This window comes from Macadamia integrifolia, chromosome 7 (genome assembly GCF_013358625.1).
Source record: "Macadamia integrifolia cultivar HAES 741 chromosome 7, SCU_Mint_v3, whole genome shotgun sequence".
NCBI lineage: Eukaryota > Viridiplantae > Streptophyta > Magnoliopsida > Proteales > Proteaceae > Macadamia > Macadamia integrifolia.
In genome coordinates this window covers 24,619,359-24,638,859 of record NC_056563.1, presented here as the reverse complement: position 1 = coordinate 24,638,859, position 19,501 = coordinate 24,619,359, and the positions used below count along the sequence as shown (strand labels likewise).

The 19,501-nt window shown below is 38.1% G+C and overlaps 1 protein-coding gene and 1 non-coding gene across 2 annotated transcripts; one reads left to right on the top strand and one right to left on the bottom strand.

Moving 5' to 3' along the window:
• Positions 1-2,703: 2,703 nt before the first annotated feature.
• Positions 2,704-4,376, top strand: LOC122084840 (expansin-A25-like). Its single transcript, XM_042653265.1, has 2 exons — positions 2,704-2,815; positions 3,763-4,376. The coding sequence occupies exons 1-2, from the start codon at positions 2,704-2,706 to the stop codon at positions 4,374-4,376; spliced, it is 726 nt and encodes a 241-aa protein (XP_042509199.1).
• A 9,465-nt stretch (positions 4,377-13,841) lies between these two features.
• LOC122085308 lies at positions 13,842-13,948 on the bottom strand. The gene has a single exon (XR_006142084.1). It is a non-coding gene; the product is annotated as a small nucleolar RNA R71 (small nucleolar RNA).
• Between the last annotated feature and the right edge of the window lie 5,553 nt (positions 13,949-19,501).

Below are 19,501 nucleotides of genomic sequence, written 5' to 3'. Positions count from 1 at the left end.
TTATTTTCTTTCCTTTTTTTTCTAATTTATTTTTCTTCTTTTTTTCTCTCTCCTAGGGAAGATTTTTTTTTCTTCCTTTGTGTGATTTGGACAATCTTTGGTGATGATGTGGAGGAGAGAGAAGATTTGGACAATTTTTGGTTATCCCCTTTTTTTCTCTTTCCTTTTTTTTTTCTTCTCTTCTTGCTTCCACTTTTCTTCTCTTCTTGCTTCCACGATTTTGCTTGCTTCTAACTTGATGTGGAAATCCCCTCCATGCCCTTAGTGCTTTAAGTGAGTAAAAAGCAGGAAATCTTCAACACAATCTTCTAAAAAAAAACAACCATAAGATTCGAACTTGAGACCTCTTGGTGAGCAAGAGAATTTTGTACACCATAGCTCACCAACTAAACTAGGTAGTTGTTGTTACCAAAAACAAATCTTTAATCACTTAAAGATGTGATCCATCGATCCTTGTTGGCATTTGGAGTACTCCTTGTACCTCTGGGACAATTGCAAACGGGCTGGTTCTGCATCTCGGTTCAGTTCTGATCCATTATTCTTTTTCTGACCCGAAAAGGAATAATCATTTGTACGGGTGACCAAACGAATGTGTACTTTTAATTGAACACGTCCATCTTGCTCAGAATTTCGTCCTCTTTGCAACCATGGAAAGAAATAGGACCTCTTTACGTGTAAAATTGAAGATATATCTCCCGATAGTCCTTAAGGCCTTGAAAATATAAAACCTGCAAAAAGAGAGTAAAACCCAAGGTAGCTCCATTCTAAATATGTAAAATGCATGTTTTACTACCCTAGATTTCACACATAAATGTGCTCATCAACCATTCCCAAAGGTGAATTTTGAAATTCAAAAAAAAAAAGTCTTCTCTTTGTCCAGGACATGCTAAGCACAAAGAAAATTTCTTGAACTAAGAAAAACACTACAATTTTTGTACTTACTACTTTTCTTTTCTTTTTTTCTCTTGGCTACCAAACACAGCCTTATGGAGAAGAGAAGAGAATGGTAGAATGAATGCTGGCAGGAATTTGATAATGTGTCATTAATTGGTTGACAACTTACTATTATAGACGCGCAATCAATATTGAAATCCAATCATGACTCGGCCTTCTACTATGGGCCAATCACAATCTTAATGATCAAATCATATTTAATCATAATTAAGAATTTTTTTTTTCTTGTGATCTATATCTTGGATTCACAATATCATAAATATTTTTTTGTGAAAGGCATGATTTTTCAATATCTTGGATTCACAATCATAAATGAATTCTCCAACCATAAAGGGGTAGATTTCATTGAGATCCCACCTAGCATGCCACGTGTCAATCAATTATCTTATTCTCAATATAATATTTATCATTAAGTACACGACCAAGTTCGTGTAAACAACGACTCCCAATTTAAGTAGCTCATTATGCATCAATTCCCCACAGCGTAATACCAGATTATAGACTATAGGGCATTTGTATACTATTATAACCCCTGTAGTGTACATAGGAAATATTTTTTTAGAGATTTTGTAATTCCAATTAGACTCGTAAAAACATTTCCAAGACTGATAAATAATAATAATAATTCAAAAATTTTCAAACAATTTATCAAAATGCCATTTTATATGGATTATCTCTAATCAATTACAACCACTATCTCTATTCGATATTCTCCTAATTAGGATATGATCAAACACTATGAATCAAATATATCTATAAATAATCAAGGAGACATCAACTGCTAGTGCGCAAAAATTCGCAATGTATAACCACATTAAGAATGACCTCTCAAATCAAGGAACCGGCTATACACTACTAACGAGATTCTGATTCAATTGAACTGACAATAACACACATGTGAAATTCGCGTATGATCTGTGTTAATATACACATCGTATGTACACTCGCACTTGTGCCCTGAAATCTCCAATACTAGGTACACAGTCCAACAATCATATGAAGAGAATGCACAATCCTGTTCCTATTCATAAACAGATTTAGGTTAAAATTAACCTAAGACTACCAGCACCCATTAATTATTGAATTATACAAATTAATTATATATTCCAAATAAATATGAATTTGATTGGCACATTTCAAACGTAGGATAGACCCAACCTATATATATGGTTGAAAATTGCCTTATCATCTACTATATATGTGACTTAAGATCGACAATCGGCTTTTTTTTTTTTTTTTTTTTTTTTTTGTGGGGAGGTGGGGAGGGGGGGGGGGAGAGAGGGGTTGGGATGTTAAACCCCATTCTGCCAATGTGAAACCAGTTGTGCCACCTTTCTGGCAAAAATCAATTCATTAAGCTAAAGTCTGCATGAGATTGTTAAAAGATTTAAAATTTCCCTAATATTTGGTGTATGAAATCTCTTACTTGGGACTCAAATACCTGAAGGTCTGTTTCTCGTCTTTCCTTTATTTCCCTCTCAGCTTCCCTCAATATATCGTCATTTTAAGTTATTTTGGATCTTATTGATTTCTTTTCCAAAACTTTCACACATAAATGATGATATGGACCTAATAACAATACACTCTGTTTTTTATAATAATAAATAAATCCACTTTTAACCAATTACCGCATCCTAAGTATTATAAATACATATCATATCATAAGCATGAAGGTGGTTAAGGTAAAGAGAGAGAGAAGGAGGCAGAGGAAGGATGGGCCGGTGTTGGCCTAGGTTGTGGGTTATAGCAATGGCTTTCTTGATTATTAGTGTAGGTTTGAATGCGTTTGTGACCAAAAGTGATGGGTGGGAAAATGCACATGCGACATTCTACGGTGATATGAGTGGTGGTGAAACCATGCGTAAGTCTTGAGTTTGAGACTTGGAGCTCCTTTCTATCTTTTAGAATGATTAATTATTTATGTGTTTTGTATATTTATGAAGAATTAAGGATGCGTACAGTTACCCTCCTAGACCTTGCAGTGCAGGAGCCTTGTGCACTGGGTTGTTCTTTCTTTAATATATTTATGTGTTTTGAATTTCTGCCAATCTTACAATGACTTGTTTAGTACTTTAGTGTACAAACATATCATTCCAGTAATAAAAATTTGGAAAAACGTTTTTCAAAGGGAGTGGGTTTCTCTGCGTGTGTGCAAAGGCTAAAAGAATCGCGCGAGGAAGCATCTATAGAAACGTCATTTTCCATTTCATGGGAGTGGACTGGTTATTTTGCCTCCCTAAGTTTGGGAACAAGGACACACCCCTCTCCCCTCCCCCCCCCCCCCCCAACCCACAAAAAAAAAAAAAAAAAAATCATTTTCCCTAAAAATTTTGGAGAGGCTTTCCTAAAATGTAGCATGACTCCTATTTCAGTCAGCATGAGGGCCAATGGGACTATACAAAAGCATCAATAGGGGTAGGATTTTCGTTTTTCTTGAGGTGGTGGATCCGTCATTACACCCACCCTTTGTCTAGGCATAGGGCCATGTAACTTTTCCTACTTCTTTTTCCATAAAATTTTATTTTTATGTTTTCTAGAATTTTGTCGCAGCCCTTCTCTATTTTTATTTTCATTGAAAAAAAAAAAACAAAAAACAAAACAAAACAAAACCTACCTGGTGGTGTGCCCAGCTGTCATTTTGTAATTTTGTACTCATTTCTGTTTTATGGAATTTCTGTAATTTTATTAGAAAATTTGACTCCAACTTTGATTCACTTTTCCTATTTCGGGATAAAATTTTAGCTTTAATATGGATATGGGATCTTGCACACACAAAGAGAACTCATTATTGATTGTTTTTGGCAACAGAAGGAGCTTGTGGATACGGCAATCTGATACAGCAAGGATATGGCTTAGAGACAACAGCTCTAAGCACAACACTCTTTAATGACGGCCTCACTTGTGGTGCTTGTTATGAAATCAAGTGTGACAAGGCCACATCACAATGGTGCCTTGATGGCACAGTCCATGTAACAGCCACCAACTTCTGCCCACCAAATTACGACAAGCCTGATGGGAACTGGTGCAACCCTCCATTGAAGCACTTTGATCTCTCGCAGCCTATGTTCATCAAGATCGCTCAGTATAAGGCTGGCATTGTTCCGGTTCTTTACCGGCGCGTCCCGTGCGTCAGGACCGGAGGCTTAAAGTTCGAGATAAAGGGAAATCCTTACTGGGTATTGGTGTTCTTGTACAATGTTGCCGGTGCCGGAGACATTAAAAATGTGAAGATTAAGGGTTCGAACACAGATTGGATACAAATGTCACGAAATTGGGGCCAAAACTGGCAAACTAATACACAATTGTTAGGACAAAGCTTGTCATTCCAAGTGACTACTAGTGATGGTAAAACGGTGCAATCTGATAATGTTGCACCAAGTGGTTGGAATTTTGGACAAACCTTTGAAGGGAAGCAGTTCTAAAAATAAAGGAGGGATTTTCTACATGATTGTGAAAAGTTGTATTGAGTTCTTTTCATAATATTTTTAGCTTACAAAGTAAGTTTCAGTGATGAATAAATTGAAATTGTATCCAGTATCTTGAAACCTTAAAACTTTGTTAGACTTGGCAGGCCACTTAATCTTGATGAGAGAAAATTACATTCTCCTCCCGTGGACTATGGCTTAATATCAAGTTCCTTCATGTATTTTCATAAATATCAATCCTCAATAAAAAAACACACATACACATTCACACAATGCGTACGATAGGGTTCAACCCCACGACCTCATCATCTAAGTGTCGGCTCCACAAGTCAAAGCTACCGCATTAAATGATGACCTCATCATTCAAACATGTAACTTCCACCTCAGTCTCAAACTCCTCGTACCCACCGCATCAGCGTTGCCACGCTGCTCCTGCAGCTTCTCCGTTTGCCTGATTCCATGTTATTCTAAATGTGTTTCACTGCAAGTTTTCTGCCATCACCCAAAACGACTCTGTAGACATTACCGGACCCACCTTTCCCCATCAGATTCTCCTGTTTGATGGAATCCAGTATATCCTGTTCGTTGAAGGTCATCAGATGAAACGATTTCACAGCCCAAGAATCTCTCGACAATGTACGGTCCTGATTCTCTTTCTGCTGCTTCCTTAGGAAAATAAAACAACCCACTGAGACAATCAATACGGCTATTCCCACTACCAAGCAAGATATGATCGTTCCAATCGCCACTTCACCGGAATCCGACGAACAAGGCCGGAAGTAGTTGATAATCGAGCTACAGAGGCCGGGGTTTCTGGCGAAGCTACCATTATAAGCTTCTATAGAGAGCGATGCAGAATCGGACCGCTTAACGGGTTGTTGGACAAATTGAGAAGGCTTAGCTTCAGCGACGATAAACTCGAAGGATTTGTCCGGAGAGCTTGTTGTCCGATATAGAAAAAATGAGTCGGACGAGATGATGGGCGGCGTTTTCCAGATGAAGAGATGGGGATGAAGAAAATATACGTAGATATCACGAGGTAGATTGATCTTTTCTACATGCCACTTTAACACCATTAGTCACTCCTGAGACGATTGAAAGAATCTTCCAATTAGAAGGGAGGGAATTGGTATTTATAAAAGTATATGAGAGGAACTTGATATTAAGCCATAATCCAGGGAGAGAAATGTAATTTTCTCCCAAAAAAAAAAAAATGAGCAACCTAGTGAACAAAGCTCCTGCTACTACAAGGTCTAGGAGGAACAAGTGTACACAATCTTACCATAATCCCCTGCTTCACAGAATAGGTTGTTTCTTAACTTTGAACCTGTGACCAACATGTTGCAATCTTGAGTTTATACAATATGGGATTTTCTTTTTGACACCCAATAGATTAGTAACCCTACGTTTTTTGCACCTTATTTTATTTCTAAAATTTATATAATGTTCTACTTAATCCAAGGGTAGAAAAATAATATTTAAAAATTTTAAATTCATTCAATGAAACATTTAATATAGTTCTTGTGTGAAATGAAAGACTTACCCTATCACCTTCAAAAATAAGACAAGGGATAATCCAAGGGGAAAAATAATGCTATGAGGATGGATGGATAAAACTAAATCCTATTTTTAAGGAAACATAATATTTCCAACTTTATCAATGGGAGGTTATCAATATGAGAGAAATAATGCTCAATGTGATCTCTCCCTAATTTCTTTGTTTAACTTCCTCTATTTTAAGAAATTGTTGATTTGAAGAAAATTCTATATTTTAGGAATGAAACAAGCGCCATACTTCATACTTAGATGATTTCTATAAGTTACACTCTATAATTGGATTTTTTTTTTTTTTTTTTTTTTTTTAAGTTAGTGCAGCAAGATATTGGCGAATATTCTTTTATCCTTATTTTTACAAAGCAATTCAAGACAAAGGAAGGAAATCAGAAATGCCCTTGGAAATGATTTTGGATTCTCTCCCCCTTATTTTTTTATTTTATTTTTTAGATTAGAAATTTTATGTGTTAAGGATCTCATCAAGGTTACCTTGATTGATTAGACTAATTTTCTATTAGCAATCTTAACTGTAAGATTATTAGGGGTAGAGATTTGTGATTTTGGGTTTTATTTTTCTTTAGGGTAATTTACAGTGCCACCCCCTAGAGAATGCTAGTATTATAAGAACACCCCTTGTTTAATGTCAAATTGCATTTAGCCCTTGCCGTCAGTCTCTATTAAGTGATATTATGAAATGACTCTTTAACCCTTATGAGTAAAAGATTAATATGTAACATGTTTTCATTATTCCAAAAATACCCCTCTTTCTCAAATAAAAATGAGAAAGAAGTGGGGGAGAGAATGCCAGAGATACAACAAGCATATGGGATCTATAATTCAGAGTAGTACGAAAAGAAACCCGTGTGCCGTGAACTGTTGGCCCCTTCTCCTTCAATTCCGTGAATGCTAATCACTGGGTTTGGACTCCAATGCTTCCAGCAACTTGTGAGAATTGAGACAACCCTGTATTACTGCCCCACGATCTTCAAAGAAGCTGGGATTCAGGACAACAACACTCTTCTTGCTGCAACTGTTCTTGTTGGAGTTATCAAGACTGCATTCTTCTTTGTGGCTACTATTTTCATTGATGGAAAGGGTAGGAAGCCCTTAATGTACACCAGCACCGTAGGAAAGGGTAGGAAGCTCTTGTTTGTTCACTTTGGCCCTTTCGCTATCTCTGGTAGGACATGGACATGCTGTGATCATACTCAATATCCTGTCAGTTTGTCAAGATGTGGCTTTCTTTTCTATGTGTTGAAGTAGTGTGTTGGCATTCACTTTAATGAGTGTACAATGGTGCTCTTATATAGAGATTACAGTTATTGAGTCATAGACAAACTCTATAATCACATGTGGGAGACTCAAACTCTAATAGTAATAGGGTAGGACTCTGTTAACATATGTGAGTAATGGACTGTTAACATATGTGAGTAATGGACTGAAAGTCTATTATCACACGTGAGAATCCTATTCCAACTCTGATGTCTCATGAGGTAGTCTTGGACTGCAAGTCAATCTCTAGAGTTTATGCTCACTGAAAATGCCTATAATGTAGGAGAGGTTGTTGAGTGTGAGTATGACTCTAGAGGTTGAGTTCGAGGGGGACGTTAACTATCTGATACACCCCCCTCAAGGTGAGGATTTGAAAGGTCGAATCTACAGCTTGTCCCGTAGAAAGGAGAACCGTGTAGAGCTGAGAGCTTTGATAAGGATATCGGCTATTTGGTCATGTGGTGAAATGAAATGCACTTGAAGGTCCTTGGAGGAGACTTTATCATGAACAAAGTGGAAGTCAATTTCAATGTGCTTGGTACAAGCATAAAAGACCAGATTGATCGAAAGGTAAGTGGCCCCAATGTTGTCACACCAAAGAATGGGTGCAATGGGAACAGGGATCCCTAATTCCTCAAAGAGAGCGAAGCCAAGTGAGTTCGGCACAGGCATCAGCCACTGCTTTGTACTCAGACTCGATGGAGGAGCGTGCAACTGTCTTCTACTTCTTAGAGGCCCATGAGATCAGATTAGGACCCATATAGATGGCATAGCCTCCTATGGATTTGCGATTCGTATTGTCACCAGCCTAGTCAACATCGGAGAATGCTTGTAATTGGAGGGAACTAGATTTAGAGATGAACAACCTGTGATCCTTGGTACCTTGGAGATAGCATAGAATCCGTTTGACTAGTGTCCAATGGTCTTCGGAGGGGGCGTACATCAACTAACAGGCACGGTTCACTAAGTAAGCCACATCAGGCCTGGTGAGGGTGATGTATTGGAGAGCACTGACAATGGAGCGATACCTGCTGGGGTCTGAAAGGACACCCCCTGTGGAAGATGCTACAAAGGTGGTGGCCATGGGAGTAGTGACTGGCTTACAGTCAGTTATGCCAGCCCTCTGTAGGAGATCAATTATGTACCGGTGTTGAGAGAGGAGGACACTATCAGACCATTATAGGGCTTCAATACTAAGGAAAAAGCTAAGACAACCAAGATCCTTAATAGAGAATTCTAAAGCAAGCTGATGAAGGAGAGTCTAAACATGAATCGGTTGGTTCCTTGTAACCAAGATGTCATCTACGTAGACAAGGAGATATATGACCAAAGAGCCCTGCATGTAGATAAACAGTGATGTGTCGGTTTGGGATGACCAAAAAACTGAGTGAGTGAGGAACTCAGATAACCTATGAAACCAAGCCCTAAGAGCCTGTTTGAGCCCATAGAGGGACTTGTGGAGGCGACAGATATGATTAGGGCATGTAGGGCATCTTCAAAACCCTGGGGTTGAGCCATGTAGACTTCCTTAGAAAGAATACCATACAAGAACGCATTCTGAACATCAAGTTGACGAACATCCCATCCGTTAGATATGGCTAAGGAGAGGACCGTCCGTATAGTAGTAGGTTTGATGACAGGGCTAAAGGTCTCATGGTAGTTAAGACTAGGTTGTTGATGAAATCCTTTAGCAACTAAATGGACCTTATATCGCTCAAGGGAGCCATCTGCCTTCCGTTTGATGTGGTACACCCACTTGCAGCCAACCAGATTCATAGTTTCCCTGTAAGGCACTGATGAGCACATTTATGTGCGAAATCTAGGGTAGTAAAATATGCATTTTACATATTTAGAATGGAGCTACCTTGGGTTTTACTCTCTTTTTGCAGGTTTTATATTTTCAAGGCCTTAAGGATTATCAGGCATTATATCTCCAATTTTACACATAAAGAGGTCCTATTTCTTTTCATGGTTTCAAAGAGGACGAAATTATGAGCCAGATGGACGTGTTCAATTAAAAGTACACATTCGTTTGGTCACCCGTACAAATGATTATTCTTTTCGGGCCAGAAAAAGAATAATAGATCAGAACTGAACCGAGATGCAGAACCAGCCCGTTTGCAATTGCCTCAGAGGTACAAGGAATACTCCAAATGCCAACAACGATCAATGGACCACATCCTTAAGTCATTGAAGATTTATTTTTAGTAACAACAACTACTTAGTGTAGTTGGTGAACTATGGTGTGCAAAATTCCCTTACTCACCAAGAGGTCTCAAGTTCAAATCTCATGATTGTTTTTTTTAGAGAATTTATTAAAGATTTCCTGCTTTTCATTCACTTAAAGCACTAAGGGCATGGAGGGGATTTCCACATCAAATTAGAAGCAAGCAAAATCGTTGAAGGGTTCCTGCGCAAGAAGAGAAGAAAAAAAAAAANAAGGTGTTTTGAGATTTACTACTCTTCCCTTCATTTTCCACCAACTAATCAGATTATCAATCGATTGATGCATTTTCCATCTCACATCAAAGCAGTCCGTAAAGGATTTCCAGACAGAAGTCGCGAAGGAGCACCTGAGGAAAATATGATCAATGCTATCCTTGTCTTGGTTGCAGAGGGCACACCTAGAAGCATGGTAAATCCCCTTATGTCTAATCTGCTCGTCTGTTGGCAGTCTACCATGTGCAAGACGCCAACCTAGAGTGGAGAACCTAGGCGGCAGACCTTTCCTCCAAACCAGAGTGCTCCATGGAGTCTTGTTAGCCTTCCTTCTGATGCCCTCCCAAGCTGAGGCTGTAGAGAAATTTCCCAAAGTCGACAAAGACCAGCAGCATGTGTCATCTGATTCACCTGAAGGAATTTTAATTTGCTTAATTTTATCAAAAATTCTTCTCAGCTCTGCCGATCTCACCTCAGGGAGCGCCCATGCTCCATCACAGATAAATTCTCTCACCTTAGTGGTAAATGTAAGAGTTGTCAGGTCTAATCTCTCTAGCTCCTCTAGAACAGATTTAGGTCCCCACCATTTATCTTTCCAGAAATTTGTAAGATTACCATTACCGATAATCCATCTTTCATTTTCTTCCACAAAACTCCAAACTTTTTTCACCCCCAAGGCAATAGAGGAAGAAACTCCTTTTTTGAAATTACCATCTTTTTTAACAAAGCGGGCTTTAAGGAAGGAGCTGGTGGCTGTCCTCTCATGATTGATCCTCCAAGCAAGCTTGCACAACATAGCTTTATTGGTATCACGGAGTCTCCTGATACCTAAACTGCCTTCCTCTTTAGGCAAGCAAAGGGAGTCCCATGTAACAGTAATTTTCCTGGACGTTTCAGTCTCCCCCGTCCAAATAAAGTTTCTCATCCATCGTTCCATTATAGACAAAAGGGAAGATGGCCATCAATAAATAGCAAAACTATGGTTAGGGATACCTGCAATTACTGATCTGACCAACTCCGTTCTGCTCGGCAAAGACAAGAGGTTTCCTTTCCAACCCGCTAGACGACCTTTCACCTTGTCCATCATTGGAAGCAGAGCCTCTTTCTTCACTCTACCCTTAAATATTTCAACTCCTAAATAGCGAGTTGGGAAAGTGCATATCTGAATTCCAAGGGTATCAGCAATTGTCTGCTTGCGAGCAGGAGCTATCTTTCCTAGGAAAAGCTTACTTTTCTCAAAGCTGATGCATTGGCCTGAAAAGTCCTGATACTTCATCAGAAAAGATTTCAGAGCATTTACATATCTCAATGAGGCGTTGGTGAAGATGAATATAACATCTGCGAATAAAATGTGTCCAGAAGTATTCTCGCCTCTTGGGCCACTGATTGGTTTGAGACACTTGCTCTGAACCAGGTTTGACAACTGATGAGCACATTTATGTGTGAAATCTAAGGTAGTAAAACATGCATTTTATATATTTAGAATGAAGCTACCTTGGGTTTTACTCTCTTTTTGTAGGTTTTATATTTTCAAGGCCTTAAGGATTATCGGGCGCTATATCTCCAATTTTACACGTAAAGATGTCCTATTTCTTTTCATGGTTGCGAAGAGGACAAAATTCTGAGCAAGATGGATATGTCCAATTAAAAGTATGCATTCGTTTGGTTACTCGTGCAAGTGATTATTCTTTTCAGGCCAGAAAAAGAATAATGGATCAGAACTTAACTGAGATGCAGAACCAGCCTGTTTGCAATTGTCTCAGAGGCACAATGAATACTTCAAATGCCAACAAGGATCGATGGACCACATCCTTAAGTGATTGAAGATTCATTTTTGATAACAACAACTACCTAGTGTAATTGGTGAGTTATGGTGTGCAAAATTTCCTTGCTCACCAAGAGGTCTCAAGTTAGAATCTCATGGTTGTTTTTTTTAGAGACTTTTGTTGAAGATTTTCTACTTTTCACTCACTTAAAGCACTAAGGGCATGGAGGAGATTTCCACATCAAATTAGAAGCAAGGAAAATCGTGGAAGGGTTCCTGCGCAAGAAGAGAAGAAAAAAAAAAGGAATGAAAAAAAAAGGGAGAAATAAAGATTGTCCAAATCTTCTCTCTTCTCCACATCATCACCAAAATATTGTCCAAATCACACAAAGCAAGAAGAAAATCGTCCCTTGGAGGGAGAAAAAGAAGAGAAATAAATTAGAAAAAGGAAAGAAAATAAGCAAAAAAATTATAGGAAATTTCTCCAAGTTTATTTCTTTCTTCTCTCTCCTCCATCTTAGCACTTTTGGACTCAAAAGATCTTACTATCAATTGTGGGTTTCTCTCTTTTAGGAAAGAGAAATTTGTTACCCTACTTCCCCATTCCCTTTAAATACAACTCATGTAAGAGGAGGAGAGACAATTCATTCTTCTTCTAGTTTTTTTTTAGTTGCTCTCTCTCTTCCTCTCTCACTCTTTAGTTTTAGTTCTTCTTTATTTTTGCTTTAATCACTTTTGTAATAGTTTTTTTTATGTCAATTAATGCAAGCACTCTTTTATTCTTATTCAGCTTTTTTATGTTTATGATTTATGCAATTGAGTTGTAATTTTTTAAGTTATAGTTCTAGGCTTAGATCTAGGTGACAAGATCACGAGCCATGGAGCAATTTTTTTTTTTAAGTTCAAGCATTGTTTCAAGTAAGTAGGCTCCTTCAGTAGTCTTCTCTCCCCCCTCTCATTCCCTCTTCTGACTACTCTTTCTTTCTTAATTTAGGATTTTTATTTTCAGTCGTTACATTATTGCTATCCCTTTCCCCCAAGGTTCATAGCTAGTGTATGTGTTGGCTTTGCCCCTCCTAGCCATAGAACCATCAATTTATTGCTTTTATTTTAATTGTCTCCCTTTCCCTAAAGCCAAGTAGAGTAACCTTTATAAGAGTGATTCTCTGGTCAAATAGGGAAGCTCATATTATGATGCATCCCTCGGGCTAAGTAGAGAAACCTACTTGTGAGTCTCTCTCTAGCTTTATCCCCTTTCTTTTACTTTATTTTTATTTCAGCATTTTTTTCTATATATATATATATATATATTTTTTTTTTAATTGCTTGGGTTGTTTATTTTTAGTTATTTATTTATTTAATTTTAATTGCGTGGCTTGCGTCTTTAAATTCTTAGATGACGAATGGTTAGGACGTTATTTTAGATACATATGTTTAGGACGGTAATTAGAATTAGATCACAACCATTAATCAGTTCACTTTCGCATTATTAAAAGAAATAAAAAATAAAGTGGCTACTCTCCCTGTGTTCGACTGGTAGCTACACTGATCCGTACGCTTGCGGTTACATTTTAAACTTCAAACAAGTTTTTAGCGCCATTGCCGGAGAGACAGTTCCATGTTATTTTTCACTTTCTTTTGGTAAATTGGAGTGCTTTTTTTGCTTTGTTTTATATTTTTCCTTTTCTTTTATTGAATTCCTGAGAAGAACAACTTGCAATAATAGTTGTATCAGTGGAGGTCGCCATGCCTCACAGTATGATAAAGACAGGTTTCGCCCTGTAGCAGTACCTCAGGAATTGACCTGAGCAACCCCGGATCCCTACCGGTAAGCTCCCAAAAAGCCAAAAAAAAAATTCAAAAAAATCAAAAAAATCATTAAAAAATTTTTGCTATCCATTCTTTTGTGCTTGTCTTACTTTAGTTGTGGGTAGTTTTCTATTGCATGAGTGTTAGGTGGGTACATAATATTAAGAATCGGTTAGAAAGAAGAGATCCAACAAGTAGTGACCCTATACGTTTGCTCTCTTTAAAACCCTTCAATATGGGAGACCAACAGCAAAACCCTTCACCTAAATCTCTGAAAGATAGGTTCTACCCTACTAGAACAGCCCAACCTTCCTGTATAGTTCTACCACAAGCCCAGGGCAATTATTTTTGAACTCAAATCTCAATACATCACTATGTTGCCCCACTTCCATGGGTTGACCTCTGAGGATGCATACCTATTTCTAAGGGAATTTGAAGAGGTATGTGTTCTAATTAAGATCCAACAGCTTTCTGATGATGTTGCTAAGCTTAGGTTTATCACTTTTGCATTGAAAGACCAAGCTAAGAAGTGGTTGTATGGGTTACCCACAAATTCTATAACCTCATGGGAACAGTTCACAGTTGTCTTCCTTAAGAAGTTTTTCCCAACTCATAAGACCAATAAGCTTAGAAGTGATATCCTTCAGTTTAGGCAAAAGCCTAGTGAGTCATTTTCCAAACTTATGGAGAGATTCAAGGATCTACTCCAAGAATGCCCTCACCATGGCCTAGACCTATGGCATTTATGTCAAATAATTTATGAGGGTATTGATTACCCAACTAAACAAATGATAGAGTCTATGTGCCCTGAGGGATTCACATCCTTTACAGATGAAGGAAAGGCATGGGAATTCTTACTTGACTTAGCTGACAAAACCCGTGAGTGGGAATCAACTCAAGAGAGTGAAAGAACCATAGGAGGAAAATGATATTTTGTGGATAGGATAGTAGCCAAGGAAGCCCATTTGGATAGTCTAATCAAAAGGATTGAGGCTATTGTTCCTAGAGAGCCATCATCAGTCAATATGGTTAAGATTTGTGCTTGGTGCCAGTCCCCTGGACATGTCATAGAAGAATGCCCCAACACCTCTGGGGGCACTTCTAATGATAGTGTTAATGCCTTATACCAGAATAATCCATATAGTAATACCTACAATCCAAGATGGAGAAATCACCTAAATTTCTCTTGGAATCAGGGCAACCAAGCAGGGCCTTCCAATTTCCATAATCAAGGTCAACCTGGACTCCAAAGGCCTCCCTTTGTACAACAATCTTTTTCTCAAAATACTTTTCCTAGGTCAAATGTAGGACCTCAGGCGAGTTTTCCTAGGGCCCCTCTCCTATCATCTTATCAGCAACCCCCGGGGTTTACCAACACTGGAGAGGCAAGTAGAATAAGTGACTTGAAAAAAAATATGGCCCTCCTCATGACAAGCCATCAAAATCTTACGAGAGAACTCACTCAAGTTGTCTCAATTATGCGTGAGAGGGAGAAAGGAACTTTACCCAGTCAACCAGAGCCTAACCCTAGGCATCATCAGCCTGTTAGTTCACAAACATCAACTAATGCACCACTGAATATAGTACAAGGTCAGACCCAACAAGGGCTCTCTAACCAATGTAATGTTGTTTATGCCCTTAGGAGTGGTAGAGAGTACTTACAGAGGGTTCCTAAATCTTTCTCATCTATTACTCATGTTAACTCTCCTTCAGTTGAGGACACAAGTGTGCCTCTTGTTTCAGGTTCGTCTGATGAACCTAAAGATTTTTCTGAAACTAAAGATGATTTGGTTGAGGAAACCAAAAATGATTCTTCTGAACAGGGGCAAATCCCTAACAGTCCTTATGTTCATCCTATCCCATTTCCTAATCGCTTGGTAAACAAAAGGAAGACTGCTTCCATGGACAAAAATTTAGAAGTCTTCAAAAAGGTAGAAGTGAACATCCCTCAAAGGTACTGAAAGATTTGTGTACTCACAAACGTAGTGTGTTCAAAAAGGTGTTCTTGGCAGGTAACATTAGTTCCATAATTACTCAGCCTATAGCAGCCAAGTATAAGGATCCACGGAGCCTTACCATATCTTGTGTTATAGGCAACACCTACATTGAGCATGCCTTACTTGACCTTGGCGCAAGTGTGAATCTTTTACCTTACCATGTGTACAAACAACTAGGATTAGGAGAATTGAAAGCCACTGGAACTACTCTTCAGTTGGCAGATAGGTCTATTAAGATTCCTAAAGGGATGGTTGAGGATGTCTTACTAAAGGTGGGAGAATTTATTTTCCCTGTTGATTTCATTGTGTTAGATACTAAGCCCTTCTCAACCAAGGATGAGATCCCAAAAATTCGAGGAAGACCATTCTAGGCTACCAGTAATGCATTAATCAATTGCCGGAATGGTTTCCTAAGATTATCTTTTGATAACCAAACTGTTGAGTTTAACATGTTTAGGATTGGCAAGCAACCACATATGGAAGAAGAGAGCAATATGCTTGAGGATTTTTTGGATTTTTCTGATGATTTAGTTACCAACTATGATATTAATTTTGATTCAGAATTCCAAGAGTGTATGGATGAGTTGGATGATGGTAGTGAAATTTTATTTTCTGAAGTCTTGAGTCTTCACACACTTGTGGAGCCCTTAGGACCCCTTTTCAATTCCATTCCCAAACCTTTCATAGTTGAGCCCCCTAAGCTAGATCTTAAGGAGTTGCCATCTAATTTGAGGTATGCTTTCCTAGGGCCTGATCAGACTCTTCCTGTAATAATTTCTTCAAATTTGACTTCTAGCCAGGAAGAAGAGTTACTTAAAGTGTTAAAAGATAATAAGGAAGCCCAAGGTTGGACCATGGCTGATATCAAGGGTATAAAACCCTTCCATTGTGCAAAATCATATACATCTTATGGAGGATTCCAAACCATCCACGGAATCCCAAAGAAGAGCTAACCCAGTGATGATGGAAGCCATTAAGAAAGAGATCCTAAAGTGCTTGGATCATGGAATAATTTATCCTCTTTCTGACAACCAATGGGTAAGCCCAGTTCACGTAGTGCCTAAGAAGTCTGAGGTGACTGTAGTTCCCAATGCCAATAATGAACTAATTCCAACCAGTGTCCAATCAGGGTGGAGAGTGTGCATAGACTACGGAAAACTTAACGAGGCAACCTGGAAGGACCACTTCCCATTGCCATTCATTAATCAGATGTTAGAGAGGTTAGCTGGACATGAATACTATTGTTTTCTTGATGGATATTCTGGCTATAACCAAATCTCAATTGCTTAAGAGGACCAACATAAGACCACTTTTACATGCCCATATGGAACATTTGCTTACAGGTGTATGCCCTTTGGGCTTTGCAATGCCCCTGCTATGTTCCAACGATGCATGATGAGCATTTTTTCTGACATTGTCAAAAAATTCTTAGAAGTATTTATGGATGACTTTTCAATTCATGGAAATTCCTATTCTGAATGTCTTCATCATCTTTCCCTAGTTTTGAAAAGGTGCATATCTAAGAATTTGGTTTCGAATAGGGAGAAATGCCATTTTATGGTTAAATCTGGTATTGTTTTAGGCCATGTAATATCCAAGGAGGGAATTAAGGTAGATAGAGCCAAAGTGGATTTAATTGATAATTTACCACCTCCTCAATCTGTTAAGGATGTTCGGTCCTTTCTAGGGCATGCAGGCTTCTACAGAAGGTTTATTAAGAACTTTTATCAGTTAGCCCGACCTCTCACCTCATTACTTGCCAAAGATTAGACTTTTGAGTTTTCCAAAGAGTGCCTAGAATCCTTCAAGCAACTTAAGAAGGAGTTGACCAATGCACCCATTGTTCAACCACCTGTTTGGACTGAACCTTTTGAACTGATGTGTGATGCTTCGGATTTTACCATAGGAGCAGTTTTGGGTCAAACTCCCAGCGGTCGCCTCTTCCCTTGGAAGAGACATTTCAGCCGAACTAGGTATGTCGGTAGCGACTGGCAGAGGCACAGTGCTATTCGCTGGGCCCCAGAAGTCTATAATCCTCCGCTGTTTTCCTCTATCAGGGGGGCGGGGAGCAAAAATCCCCCCATCCTTCTCAGAGCTTCTCTCTCCTAAGTCCCCCATTCCAGGCAACATAGCATTTTCTTCATTCATCATATTACATATTACATTTTACACATGAAATGGAGGACCTACATCTTTTATTTAAAATTTTGTAAGACATGAATATCTCTCTATCTCTCCTTTTTTGTGCTTGGGTTGGGGGGGGTGTTGTGTGTGTAAGGGACAAACACATCCCTTTCAAACATGGTTTCAAGTATCAATATCAAATTGGCCGTATCGTATTGGTATCAATTGAGATTGATAGATATCCAATACCTAACCAATCTAGATCGATTATCCATATCGTTTCAATGCTAAAATAGTAGAAAAATATTTTTTTTCCCCAAAAAGCAAGGGCAAAAGTGACTGACACACACCGATCCAATCCGGATTGGTATCATAGATACCAATACCAATACCAGTACCTAAATCTATGCTTTCAAACGAAATTTAAGAACTTATATTGTTGTAAATGTGAGTTATGTTTGTTGAGAATAAATGTTGGAGTTTTAAGTTTCAAAACAACTAGTCTCTTCCATTGTTCAAGTTCTTTGGTTTTAGTAAAAGCATGTGAGTTAAAGTTGACTATACATGTACTTACTTATCAATACATGTATAATAGTTAAGGGACACACTCATACATGTATATCATACAAGGGACGCACCTATACGTATGGATACATACAAAAATAGATGCACCCTATATATGAAGGGACACATATCTGTACATACAGGTATTAGTAGACGTACAGGTACACCTATTCACGTACATGTACATTTAGGCCTATAAATTCCCACTGCCTACATGTTAGAAAAATATAACAAATCCAGAGAGAATGTCAGTCTTGTCTTGTACATTCATACCCTATTGTATTCTATTTTGTTTATTCTTTTCTTCTTCATCTCTTTGATTTTCTTAGTATAGTTTACAGACTCCCTTTCTTTATCACACTTAGGAGTGCACCTTTGTCATTAGGAGGTGATTTTATCTTGGAGGTAAAAGAGCGGGTCAACCTTGTATGCACAAATTAAGGGCTCTTTAACACCTTAAGGAGAGTATCTTATACGACTTCACCCTACTGTACCTACAAACGGAACTTTCTATTGCTTCAACTTCTGTACGTGATATAAGGACTATATCTCAAGGTTAGTGCATCATCTACGTTCATTTCATATAAGTCTAACAATGCCTCTTTAATATTCTATTACATCAATCTTAAGGTGTTAAAGACATTTTTTTATGTGTTAGATATGGTTGGAAAAGAAATACTCATTGTGGTCAATGATAACGATGGATCAAACGAAGGTTTTACTGCATCTTGAATCACGACTAGGGAAACTAAAGTTGCAAATTCCATTCAACTTGGAATGCAGAAACTGAGAATCAATTATGAATTTGATTATATAACTCAGTTTGATGGAGAAAATTTTAAACGGTGGAAGCAAATGATGTTATTTGCTCTTACTCAATTGGGAGTTGCTTTTGCATTGTTTGAACCGAAACCAGATTTAAGTGAGGATCCAATTCTGGATGCAAAAAGGATTGCTTGGGTACAAGCTGATTTCCAATGTAAGAATCGTATTCTTAATGCTCTATCCAATAATATTTACAATGTGTATGTGCTGTTAATTTCCTTAATATTCAAATGCAAGATGGTGAAAATATTTCTTCCCAAATATATAAGTTTCAAATTTTAGTTAGAAACTTATCTAAGGAAAATATTATCTTCCTTGATACATTTGTAACTGGAGCACTACTTGAGAAAATTCCAACCTCTTGGAATACATTTAAATTAAGTATGACACACAAGAGGAAGGAATGGACATTTGAGCAAGTGGTGATCAGAATTAAGATTGAGGAGAGAAATAGGGCCAAAGATAAAGGAGAAAAATCCTTTGGATATACAAGACTCAAAGCTAATCTTGTGGAGACTAAGAAACAAAGTTCATTGAAGAGGACACTTCAAGTGAAAAAGGACAAAAACTTCAAGAAACCAAAAGTTATTTGTTTTGCTTGTGGCAAACTGGGACATTTCAAGAAGGATTGTCGAAACAAGAAATTTTTGAAATCTAACATGGTGAAGGCAAACCTGATTGAAGAAGAAATTTTTTCAGCAATGGTTACTGAAATTACTTTAGTAGAAAAACCAACAGACTAGGTAATTGATACTGGTGCTACCAGACATATT

Coding starts and splice junctions, on each gene's coding strand:
- LOC122084840 (XM_042653265.1), top strand. CDS start 2,704: ATGGCTTTCTTGATTATTAGTGTAGGTTTGAATGCGTTTGTGACCAAA. Junction 2,816..3,762: donor GAGTGGTGGTGAAACCATGC/GTAAGTCTTGAG, acceptor TTTTGGCAACAG/AAGGAGCTTGTGGATACGGC.